The 13,226-nt window shown below is 40.4% G+C and overlaps 1 protein-coding gene across 9 annotated transcripts in view; it reads right to left on the bottom strand.

Moving 5' to 3' along the window:
- myo5aa (myosin VAa) overlaps positions 1-13,226 on the bottom strand; it is an 89,013-nt gene that overhangs the window by 54,692 nt on the left and 21,095 nt on the right. For all 9 annotated transcript variants that reach the window (XM_028015113.1, XM_028015111.1, XM_028015115.1 and 6 more), the window contains exon 2: positions 405-515. In XM_028015113.1, the coding sequence (XP_027870914.1) occupies positions 405-515 (111 nt within the window). The remainder of the gene's footprint in view (positions 1-404; positions 516-13,226) is intronic.

Raw genomic sequence — 13,226 nt, 5'->3', positions numbered from 1 at the left:
AGAAAGCTGCTGGCAACGTTCAGGAAACATTAAACGGACGGCGACGCAATCGGAGCCAAACACAAGACCTCTTTCACATGCTGGTGGGGCTTGTGGTTACATTTAACATTTAAAATCACAAGAAGCAATATGGTAAATAGTTTGGCTAGCGTGTGCAGTAAAAGAAGTGCTTATTTGTGACTGCTAGAGGGAACGATAGAGAGTTCACAGCGGTCTGTATTTTATGTGAACGAATTAAATGTGCTAATCCATTTAAAATGGTCGTTGGAGGCATCTTAGCTTGAAAGTCCCATTTGTGTGCTAATGGTTCGACCAGTAAGCACTAATGAGACGCAGCAGAAATAGACGGGGTGGAGGAGTTACAAAAATAGAGAGACCACCACTCTTCCAGTCGATGATCTCACCGTTCCATCCTCCAGCATGAGCTGAAGCGAGGCGTCGTCATTTTTGTAGTCCTTGGTGAGCTCGGCAGACTTCCACACCTCCTCCGCGTCGGGGATCCAAACCCGAGCAGACTGGAAGAAACAAGCAAAAAGAAAAAAAAAGTTAAGTATGATGAAAAACACATTAGTTAAATACAGACTTCCTGATGTTTCATCCAAACAGGAAATAAGTGAAAGATGAGGGGGGAAGAGTTTTCTTCTGCCAACAGCATGACTTAAGAGTAAACAGAGGGCTCTGTGTGTCCGGAGTCATGAGCGCCCGGCTCATAGCGGCCCGTAAAGTGGTGGGAACCGTCAATGGATCGGCTCCTGATGGGCCGAGAATGCAGTTGTGGAAATGTCACACAGACAGATGTTACTATAAAACTGGTTCCGACCTTACAGAGGCGTGACGCAATGCGAGCAGCTGATCACGTCAAGACGTGTGGGAAAACGCCAGCATACGCTTCCTTTCACTCCAGCATTTCTATCCAGCAGTAAGCAATGGGTCGTCCTCATACCTTTTGTTGTCGACTATTGTTCTTTGTTTTAGTGATACGACTTGATGGAGCTTTTTCCACATTACAAAACACGTAATAAAAGTGTGTATGACTAATCTTCACATCGCATCAGATCAATATCGGTATCGACCAATACACAAAGCTGCAATATCAGTATCAGGAGTGAAAAAGTTGCATCAGGACCAAGGTTGTCATAGTTAACATGCATAAAATTGTTGCTGAACTGGAGAGCTCATTCAGTGACTGACTGCTGCATCCTAAGTGCACATAGGAGCGTTGTAGGAGATCCTTCCTCCCATCAGCTGTTCAATAAGAGTTTACATCCCTGCTGGCATTTGGACAGTTTTATTCATTTTAAACAAAATTTTTACTGGCATTGCACATCTGTTTTTTTGTCTTTTTGTTTGTCATATATTGTTAATAGACTGCTGTCTTATATATATATATATACTTTTTGGTTTTTTTACGTGAACCTACATAACTTGTCGTTACATCTGCATTTCCCACTATGAGACATTAAAGAATATTTATCTTCTATTCCATTTACAGTCCCAGTCACCATCAATGCATCTTTACCAGGAGAGGCAATAATAGTCATAAATTTAATTCATGTGGTTACAGTGGTGTAATCTCACACTGAACTAGTTTTAAAAACCCAACCTTTAGAATATTTAGGGTTAAAGTTCAATCTGCTCATCATAATCACTGGCATTTAATACTTTTTTTTTATCAACAAGACACTACATAGTCCTATAACACCCTACAATTATTCAGTGTCAATTTGACCACATCTTATTGATCACTATTCTGCTGAAAGACTCAATTTTAGTTCAGTTTGCTACCATGCATGGAAGAGCAACACACCCACAGCATTACAGGTCCTCCACCATACTCAACATTGGGCAGACCTCTATTTGTATAATGTATTTTTATCCTTAAAAAGAAATTGTTAAAGAACAAGAGAAGTAGACGTCAATATAGGTCATAAATAAGCCAATGAGTGAATCTTTATTCATATTCATTGATAAATGCAATCAAAATGGGGCCAATTTTGGCGATTCGAGGGGAGAGGTCCAGCTCTGCCTCTTTGTTAGGTACAATATTTGCTTCAACAGGCAGATAGATGGTAAGAGGAAAAAAAGACAGTTACAGTTAAATGAATGGAAGTCAAATTTCAGTGACTGTAATATTTACAACAAGGTCTGGTCTCAAATGTTTCTCTCCACTTTGCTGTTTATCCAACATGCTCCTAAATAAAAACAGTTCCCACCACCGAAATATTAAATTACCCTTGATGGATAGAGACGGGGCAGCTGAGGCACATGATGATGAGCGCTTGGAGAATTTCTGCCGCGAGTCTGATAACGATTTCACTGCTTCCTTTTCCCTCGTTGCATAAACTGCTGATGACAATTTCACAGAAGCCAAAGAAAGAGGCCTCATTGTAGAAGAACGCAAACTGGGTTTATTACGTCTGCTGCTCCACGACCGATCATCTGAATCATGACTTCATGGTCACACAAAACCCTCGTTGGTCCGCCGTCATACGACCCGGGCTGCTTGCTTCTGATACGGGCAGGAAAACTGGCAGGAAACAGAGGGTGGAATTGGGGCCCTTCACCAGCCAAATACATTTAAATTCATAAAGAGGAAGGTCAGTTTTATCCGCCCAGGAACACCACTGGTGTGCTTGCAATTTGAAAAAGGGAACAGCCTTGAATTTTTACAACCAACCTGTAGAAACAGCTGCCTTTAGGTGAAAGAGGCACCAATCAGAAGAAAATCAAAAACAGCCAATTTTCCTGTGTCATGAAAATGTTTTTTTTTATATATATGCCGTTTCCCATCACAAGAAAAATCTCCCCACAATCGTGTTTACCTCTATCAAACCTGAAGCAAATATCCATAAATTGGTATCGGCCAGAAAAAGTTTGATCGCTGTATCTTAGGATACTGCAAATACTATCACCAGTTAAAATTTTTTTTTAAAGGAATGTGGTACTACATTAATTTAACATTTGAAAATTTTTTTAATGCCACCTTGAATGACATTTAAGACCGAAAACACTGCAGATATAAGGGATGGTTGGGGAACTATCTGCATTACAAGCTAGTTGTAAGGACAGCGGCTCTCTCCAGGGTTCAGCCCCGTCAAGCTTAAACGTTTTTTTGCATCCAGCCTCATATGGGTTGACAGCAGAAGTCAGACTTTGGTCAAAACAAATGTCATCCAGCCAACTGCCGATAAATCTGCTCTTACACCTGATAGAGGCAAAAAAGCTAGCTAGCTAGCAATGGTAAATTAGCAGCTGGTTACTTGTAGCCTTAACCGCGTCAAGTCACTGAAAGCAATGAAGATGTTTGGTGCGACTCAAACGTTTGCCTGACAGAAAAGTTGCCTGAGAAAAAGAATCTACACTTGAAAGTCCTGCCACAGCAGAATTTATGAGCTGTGATTTGAACGTATTTAAGGCCAACATACATTTTCCTCTGAGTTTAGGAAATTTTAAGCCCTTGTCTGAGATAGATAAATTGAAAACCTTTTAAGGATGCACGGACACCCTGAAGTAGAAATGGGCCAAGAACGGCAAGTAACATGACAAGCTAGCTTTAAATGAGAGCAACCAATCTGTTGCTCCTAGTGTCGTTAGGAAATCCTGCCAGCATCTGTGTGGGTATCCAAGATTTCCACAATGTAAAAATGCGGACAGAAACACAGAACTGTGCAAACACAAAGGAATCCATTGTTAAATATAAAATATTTTCAAGTCTGGTAAATGTAATCGAACAAAACTGTGTTTTTCAAGCAGGTCCTCTGTGCAGCCTTTACCATGGTGTTCACAGTGAAAGAGCCGCTGTGTTGGTCTCTGCCTGGGAGCCCATATGACCTGTTCACAGGGGCCTGAGCTCTTTCATATCGACAGCCACGTGGTTGAGAACGCAGCTATAAAAATACACAATGTTTAAGACATTTCACAGAAACCACTTCCAAGTACTTCTTGGAATTGAATTGTTACGAGTTGAATTATCAATGAGTCATATCAAAATCCAGAGGAATAACTTTCCTCTTCTCTATTTAAAGATATTCAACACACAAATACACTTTTTGTCATCTGTTTGTTGCAGGTAAAATGTCCACAAATAATACATATAAATAGTATATAAGATTATTATTTAATAGTGCTGTGTAATACTTACAATAATCCCAAAAGATTGGAAGACATGAATGACATTATATTTCTTACCACGATGATAAAAACTGAGATAAAACTTGGTAAAACATTGAATTTATCAAAGTTTAAATTAAAAAAGGAAGGAAATAAGATTTTATATGACCCTGAAGTACACAATCAATCAATCAATCAAATTTTATTTGTATAGCACATTTCAGCAGCAAGACATTTCAAAGTGCTTTACATCATTACAAACACAGAAACACAATGCAATATAGAATCAATAATTAAAACAAAGCATTAAGTCAAGTTCCATAATTGATTACATTTCAAATACAATTCTAAACAGGTGGGTTTTTAGTTGAGATTTAAAAGAAGTCAGTGTTTCAGCTGTTTTACAGTTTTCTGGAAGTTTGTTCCAAATTTGTGGTGCCTAGATGCTGAAAGCTGCTTCTCCTCGTTTGGTTCTGGTTCTGGGGATGCAGAGCAGACCAGAACCAGAAGACCTGAGAGGTCTGGAAGGTTGATACAACAACAGCAGATCTTTAATGTATTGTGGTACTAAGCCGTTCAGTGATTTATAAACTAACAACAGTATTTTAAAGTCTATTCTTTGAGCTACAGGGAGCCAGTGGAGGGACTTTAAAACTGGTGTTATGTGCTCTATCTTCCTGGTTTTAGTGAGAACGCGAGCAGCAGCATTCTGGATCAGCTGCAGCTGTTTGATTGATTTGTTGGACAGACCTGTGAAGACGCTGTTGCAATAATCAATACGACTGAAGATGAACGCGTGGATGAGTTTCTCTAGATCTGGCTGAGACATTAGTCCTTTAATCCTGGAAATGTTCTTCAGGTGATAGAAGGCCGACTTTGTAACTGTCTTTATGTGGCTCTGGAGGTTCAGGTCAGAGTCCATCACTACTCCCAGGTTTCGGGCCTGATCGCTGGTTTTCAGTTGTAATAACTGAAGCTGTGCATTGACTCTAGATCGTTCCTCTTTAGGTCCAAAAATAATAACTTCAGTTTTGTTTCTGTTCAACTGGAGAAAGTTTTGGCACATCCACACATTTATCTGTTCTAAGCATCTGTTCAGTGATTGGATGGGCTCTGAGTCACCTGGTGACATTGTAATGTAGAGCTGTGTGTCATCTGCATAGTTATGGTAGCTAATATTATTTCCTGTTATAACCTGAGCTAGTGGGAGCATATAAATATTGAATAAAAGGGGTCCTAGGATTGAACCTTGGGGTACCCCACATGTGACCTTTGACCTCTTTGATGAAAAGTTTTCAATTGAAACAAAGAAATCCCTGTTCTTTATGTAGGATTTAAACCAGTTAAGCACTGGACCGGAGAGTCCAACCCAACTCTCCAGTCGATTCAGTAATATGTCATGGTCAACAGTGTCAAAAGCTGCACTGAGGTCCAACAGAACCAGCACTGTGGTTCTGCCACAGTCCGTATTTATATGGATGTCATTGAACACTTTGACTAGGCCAGTCTCTGTGCTGTGGTGAGCACGAAAACCAGACTGGAAGGAGTCAAAGAGGTTGGTTATAGTTAGGAAGCCAGTTAATTGTTTACACACAGCTTTTTCAATAACTTTGCTGATGAATGGGAGGTTGGAGGTCGGCCTGTAATTCTGCATTAGTGATTTGTCCAGATTGTTCTTTTTTATAAGTGGTTTGATTACTGCTGTTTTCAGAGCCTGGGGGAAAACGCCTGATGAGAGCGATGAGATCAGATCAGCAGCAACAACAGGCAGGACTTTCTTAAAGAAATTTGTGGGTAAAACATCCAGACAGCAGGAACTGGAGCTTAGTTGACTTATAATTTCCTCTAAGGTTTTAAAATTAAGTAGTTGAAATTGGGTCATTTTTCCTGTATTTGTTTTGTTTGGGCACAGCATTGGTACTGACTTTATAGTGGATGTACAGATTAATCCTCTGATTTTTTTAATTTTCTCTGAAAAGAAGCTGGAAAACTGGTTGCAGGCGTCAGTACATTGGAATTCAGGCGGTAACGTCACAGGAGGGTTCGTGATTCTGTCAACTGTGGTAAATAAAGCTCGAGCATTATTAATGTTTTTGTTTATGACATCTGCAAAGAAAGCCTCTCTTGCATGTTTTAGTGTTAAATGATAGTTACGTAGTCTTTCCTTATAGATGTCACAATGAACGTGGAGTTGAGTTTTACGCCATTTTCGTTCTGCCCTGCGGCAGAGTTGTCTTGCAGATCTAACTGTTTGTGCATTTCTCCATGGAGATTTCTTTTTACCAGACACAACCTTCATTTTAACTGGGGCAATGGAATCAATAATATCTGAGACTTTAGACTGAAAATCATTTACCAACTTATCTACATCATTACAGCTTAAGGGTGAGGAAGAAGAGTAGATTTGATTAAAAGTTTCTGCTGTGTTTTCAGTGAGAGAACGTTTTGTGATGGTTGCTGTTTGTCCAAGTGGGTTAAAAGATAAAGAACTTTCAAAAATAACAGCGAAGTGATCCGACAGGGCGACATCAGTTACAGAGACATTGGAAATATTCACACCCTTACTGATAACCAGGTCCAGTGTGTGTCCTTGAGTGTGTGTTGCTTGTTTGACATGTTGTGTTAGACCAAAAGTCTCTAAAATATTAGCAAGCTTTTTTGCCCCTCTGTCTTGGGGGTTGTCAACATGAATGTTGAAATCACCAACAATTATTAAACAATCATAATCAATACATATGAGAGATAGAAGCTCATTCAAGTCAGTATAGAAATTTTCCACAAAAGTTGGAGTTTTGTATAGAGTTACAGTCAAAGTTCGTTTGCGGCCTTTAACCTCAATTCCAAGATACTCAAAAGAGGTGAAGTGACCCAAAGAGATTTTACTACAATTTATGGTATTCTTAAATATTGAAGCCACGCCTCCTCCTTTTTTGTGTTTTTTATTCTCACTGAAGAAATTGTAGTTAGGAGGCGCAGATTCAATTAGTACGATCGATTCATTATTATCATTCAACCATGTTTCTGTCAGAAACATAACATCAATATTATGCTCAGTGATGAAATCATTAATTAATAGAGCTTTAGCACAGAGAGATCTGGTATTTAAAAGAGCTAGTTTAAGTGACTTGGAGGCCAAGAGTTCTTCAGTCTGGGGTTCTTTTAGGCAGGGGAACAGTCTGATGTTTGAATTAAAACAGCTGTATTTTATGTTTCTGTTTCTTCTAAATTTTCTTGTAGTGATCCGGACAGGTAATGTCCTGTTCTGCAGTGCCGAGGGGCCAGACACATTCTGGAGCAAGAAGGGTGTAAAGATAAAGTCTGGACCCCGGCCTCAGACCTCAGAAACGCAGAGTGATGGATCCTCTGGGACGTTAGAGTCAGGTGGCTTAAATGAAGTGAGGTCTGCTACGTGAGCGCTAAGTAGAGACGTCCCAAGTACAACCTGTTGATTCATTCCATCTGTAAATTTAAGAAACTCCGGTCCAGAAGACATTTCTCCATGTGTATCTTGTGAATCCTGTGAATAAGTGGGTGAGCAGAGAGGGAGGGGAGAAGGAGGAAGGGAACCAGTCGCTCCGCCTCCAGTCGATGTATCAGCTGCTTTTGAAACTGTTTGTTCCTGATAAGCCGACGGTTTCTTCCTAGTCAGAAATCCTTGAGCCTGTTCTTCTGAAGCGATGATCACTTGCTGTCCTTGTTGATAAAGTGAAAAAGATTTGCAGTGAGCAGCTTTATCCCATGTTTATTAAGATTGCGTCCGCTTCTTTCAAAAAGGTGAAAGCGCTGCCAATAGATCCAGAGATTATCGATGAAGGTCACTGAGCTGGCAGAGCAGCTTTTAATCAGCCATTTGTTTATCATGTCCAGCCTGGAGTGTTTTTCGTCTCCCCATTGAGGTGATGGAATTGGACCACTGAGAAATAACTTCATTTTTAACTTTCCCATAGTGTTCAGTAGAATATTAAAGTCCTTTTTCAGAATCTCAGATTTCTGCTTTGCCACATCGTTGGCTCCAACATGCACAACTAAGGACTCAATATCTGGCTGATCAGCGGTCAGCGAAAGAACTTTACGAGTTAAATCAGATACAGTGTCACCAGGAAAAGAAATCACTCTCGTTTTCTTGGGATTGCAAACGTGACTGATTCCATTTACTGCCTCATCTCCAACAATAAGCACTTTTGGCATACCTTTCGTTTTCCTGGTAGCCGCTTTGTCTTTAGGGGGTGGATGTGATGGTCTTGCCTCATTGTTGGTGTTTGAAAGCGAGGTTTCACTCAGAGGCTCAGGCTGGAGTACAGAAAATCTGTTTTTCAGTGGGATTCCCACAGAGTCAGAATGTTTTGAGGCCCGGGCTGGTCGCTCTGTCCTTGGGAGCGGGGTCGGTGGAACCGTTTTGGTTGCAGCTGCTTGTTTGTTTTTCTTTGGTGGAGCAGGTGTTGAGGTTGAAGGTGGGTTTCGGCTCAGAGCCGGCCACGCTGATTCGTCAAGGTGAGGGGTTCTCCCTGTCAGTCGCCTCATCGGATCTGCGGTGTGAGACGTTTGCTTCGGCTTGGCACCCAGAGCGTTCCAGGGTGAGCTGCTTGATGCGAGGCGTACAACCTCTCCGTTGATTTGAGGAAGAGTTGTCTGATTTCCACAGTTAGCGTTGATTTCAAAGTTCACTTCCAGCTGTTTGATCTTCATTTCTATAGACTGAAGTCGTTGTATAATACTGCTAATGTCCTTGGGGTCGGCCGGAGGCATTTTGTCCTGATTCAACTTGGAGATGAAGAAAAGTAAGGTAAAAATAAAAGTAAGAAAATCCCCCAGTCCTTAGGTTTGTAGTAATCCAGTTATGATGTTGAAAATGTGAATATAACTATAAAAACTGTCACTTTAAAAATAGCTCAGGCAAAGTTATCAGTAAAAACGGGAGGGAGCAGGACAAGCTGTTGCTCCTTCAGCTGCCACACAAATTCTCACAATGTATATATCTACTTCTTTACAGTATTAAGAATAAAACTGGAAAATCAAATTTCCAGTTTTCCACAACTCCTGAGCCATGTTTTTTTACTATAAGGACTGTAACACAGTCCTAAAGAAAACATACAGTAAAATATAAAAGAAACATGTGCAGCTGATAAAAGAATTACAAAAATATAGAAATATAAGATTATGTCCTTTTTTTGTTGCAAAGTCTATGTCACAACTCATTCTATATATAAAGAAAAGTTATTCAACTTAAAACCTGTTTATATATTGAAACTTTGAGGGGTTTTTTATGCATTTATGTTTTTTTATTATTTTTTTAATGTTTTTTTTATTTAATGCATTGAATTAGAATAATCTGATCTTGGACTTGTTGATTTGTGCATCGCTAATGTATTTGAAATCTTGGATTGACTCAGAGATTTAGGTCTTAGCAGTGGACTTCTATTTGAAGTTATTACGGATTGTGCAACAATTACAAACATACTGGCAGAAAAAAAACAGATATTTTAAGAAGTTTTTGAAATCTAGACAAAGTTTGTTTTAGATGTACTATAGATAGAAAATATCAGTTTTAACAAATTAATGAGACACTAAAATGGAAAACTGGATGTGCGACTTTAGCGCTGCTGATATACAGTAGATGCTGCTTTTTCCACCATTTTAATTCATTCACCTTTTCTTTGGTCCCTGCAGGACACTGTCCCAGCAACCAGCCTCCTAGCAACGGCAAAAGAAACGGAGAGGAGGAGGATGGAGGCTAAAAATAGGAGCAGGGAGTTTTGAGCAGCATCGCACCTCGCAGAGGCATCTCTGCGCTACATGAACACACTTCCTGAACCCGATAATCACCTTCTGACAGAAAAACACCCAGAGACTCTCACTTCACACGTCGCTTCGGTTAGCGCCGAAATATGTCAAAAAGTTGCTCACTTCGTTGCTTTTTGTGTGATCCGCAGACAGGCGCTGAGTGGGAGACAAAAGAAAGAAAAAGCGCCACGGTTTAACTGCAGGGGCAGCGAATCATAGTTATACACCAACTAAATCCCTTGGGTTCAAAGGGAAGGAGAGCTGAAGGTTGAGTCTGCACACCCAAACACACACAAGCACGAAAACTAAAAGTTTTTATGTTTCAGGGGCGTCAGCCTGAGCGGCACCACTGCGGTGCATTTAGGGAAACGTGAGGTGGGAAAAACAGAGCGAACGAAAACAAAAACGAGACGAATGAGGGAACAGAAACTCTGATAGACGGCGGGATGAGAGTGAACGAAGCTCAGGCTGGCGTGTCGCTGGCGGCAGACGATAAAGAAGCAAAGACGTCAGAGCATGTGTGACATCAGAAATCACGTGACCGAAAAAGCCTCTCTCCACCTATGCTGCATGCGGCACTTATGAGGAGGGATGAGGAGGGGGATCTGCACAATTTCAGCATGACAATAAGGACAAGAGGCATGAAATCGGTGCGACACAAACTTCCATCGGCGTTTGCGTCACAGATGTTCTGATGGGAAACGAATGGAGCCGGCGCTATTGGATATGATATTCATAACCAGCTGCGATCCTCTGCTGTCTTTGCCACCGGATTTAACAAAGTTTTGAACGTTTAAGGAGACATAACGCAGCACGCTGTTTGGACTTGTTCTCACAGACGTTTCATACTGGTGGCAAAGAAACTGTTGGTGGAGTAATCAGGAAATGGTTCAAACACATTTTCTGCCCGGAAACATAACTCCAACACGTTTGTTTACAACTCCGTCAACTTTGCACTGATCGGCCTCTTCTTGGCCGATACTGTTTTCCAGGGGTTTTTGAGGTTTAATCTGCGCGTTCCACCTTTGACCCTTGATTCATTTTTCTTCTCTAAGGACTAAAACGTATTTAAAGATGAAAACAAATGTAGCTTCTGCGACAGAAATACGGTGGAGTCATAGTTCAGTACTTATGGAAAACTCGCCTAGTCACAGATTTTTTTATAGAGCATACCTAAAATATTCAAAATACGCTACTCGACTAGCTATTGGCTGTCGTTTGCAAAGCAGCGAGTCCAGAAGCATTATTTGTTTTCCTTGCCACCGATTGGCTAAACTCCAAAGAGTGGAAAACAGGAAGACGGTGGATGTTGGCCTCTATGGTAGCGCTAAGCTGGGTTTCCTATGCGTATTAATGTACAGTAAGGTAGATTTGATATTTCAGTGTTTTCAGAGGCCTTCTCAAGTATGTGCTGAATTTAACTAATCGTGGTTGGCTCTCTAAACCTAAAGATTTCTCAAACGGTTTTTTTAAAATTCCTATTGAGAGTTCAGGTTTGATCATTCGAATATTTCAGATGGTGAACTACAGTTTCACAACTTAATTCAACGTTGCTGATATAAAATATTTGGGGTATACTCCAACAGGAAGCTATAACCCAGAAACTAGAATTGACTGATTCTCCAAAAGTCACAAAGTCCAAACCAAGAGCTCCAACTGTCAATAAACTCTTCCACCAGCAACAGTGCTTTTTTATTCTAATGAAAGGACATTTCTCTGTCCTTTCTTTAGGTGACGGTGAACCTTATTTAGCTTCCATGCCTTCGTTTTGTGTTTGATTCAAGACTACAAGCTTTATCAAAGAACCTGCAGCACATTTTTCTCTTTTTTTTCTGTTACAGTCCTTGGAAAAGAAACAAAAAGAATATTATGACTTGAATAAAAATGTAAATCGAAGGATCAGCACACAAAGTGAAACAGAAATCTGTTTTGGCCAAGAAAATCCTGATTCCTGCATCTCAAAAACACTACAACCTCTCATAAGTTTGTAGCAGCAACTGTCTTGTAGTTTCTGTCTGCCATTCTCCTAATGCTGTTTTGTAATCAGCTTTTTATTTATAGGACTGCATTATTTTTTTTAAATATATTTATACACAAATGACCATATTGGACAAATTAAAGTTACTTAGAAAGAGTTGGTCTGTGCCGTCAGCGTAGAGTAGAGGTCAAAAGGTCAGTATGAAGCATTTAAAGGTAGCCCTCGGAGATACATGGCTAATCCTGGTTTAACTGAGATAAAGGACTAGAGAGTAATTAAGCTAATTTAGGGTTTAACACCAGCTAATCGCATAACGGGCAACTACAGCACAGTTTAACCGCAGAAACAAACGATCAGTCCTTCCTTCACAGCAACATGAGCTTTATTTTTGAGTAGTTTGAACTGAAATGTCTGAAGAATTACAATTAAAGACAAAAGGCAAACAGGCAGATGTGCTAATGAAGAGCTTAATGCCAAATTATCTGTATCCTAATCTACACAAACATACCATCCCCAGTGTTTCTTAAGTTTTATAAATGTCTCTGTAAAATCATTCATTTTTGAAATTCACTTTTCAGTTTATATTATACTTTCACAATGTCAGTCTAGGATTATAAAACAGTCTGTAAATTCAGATCCCAGGTGTATACGTTAGCACCATTAGCTATGCTGAACCCAAACATGCGTGGGCGTGCGTGTGTGTTTCTGTGTGTGTGTGTGTGTGGCTTCATGTACTGGCAGTGTACTGCTGGGACCAAAAGGGGCGGAGCTTCCCAGAGGAGCGTTAGCAGATCTGCTCAGAGTCAAGAGTAGATTAGAAAGACTTAGCCTGGAGCTTTGACTCTTGATCTGAAGCTCCTCTGGCAGCGCCGTCACCTCATGGTGTAATAACTTCGAGCCAAACACGTCACTTCCACGGCATCAGTACCATCATCATCATTCTTCTAAAATAATCCAAGATACTGCTTGTTAAAGCTATAATAATGCTACATATAACGTCTTTAAGTGCTTATCTGATATAATATTACCTCTTTCTTCCTCTGACAGTTTGTAATTTAGCCACCTGACTGTAAGCAGCAACATGTAGGGGAGGAACAGTGTTGTAGAGCTTCCAGAGTTTCATCTGGCATCACCAGTAGAGCGCCACCTAGCCACTTAGGGGGAAGTCGGCCATTGTCCTTTACTGGCAGATTTTCTCTCCATGTTGGAATGACCTAGGTCCAAAAGATTTGCTTCGTAACTCTTCCCACGGTGATAAATGGCATGGTTTCTCATCTGTAGGTGGATTTGGTCAGATAGGGGCACAGAGTGTCACTTCTTGAGATCTCTTACCCTACTTCATGTTGTCAGACAGGTT

This window comes from Xiphophorus couchianus, chromosome 4, assembly GCF_001444195.1.
Source record: "Xiphophorus couchianus chromosome 4, X_couchianus-1.0, whole genome shotgun sequence".
Taxonomy (NCBI): domain Eukaryota; kingdom Metazoa; phylum Chordata; class Actinopteri; order Cyprinodontiformes; family Poeciliidae; genus Xiphophorus; species Xiphophorus couchianus.
The sequence above is the reverse complement of the archived record's forward strand: the minus strand, read 5'-3'. Positions and strand labels throughout refer to the sequence as shown.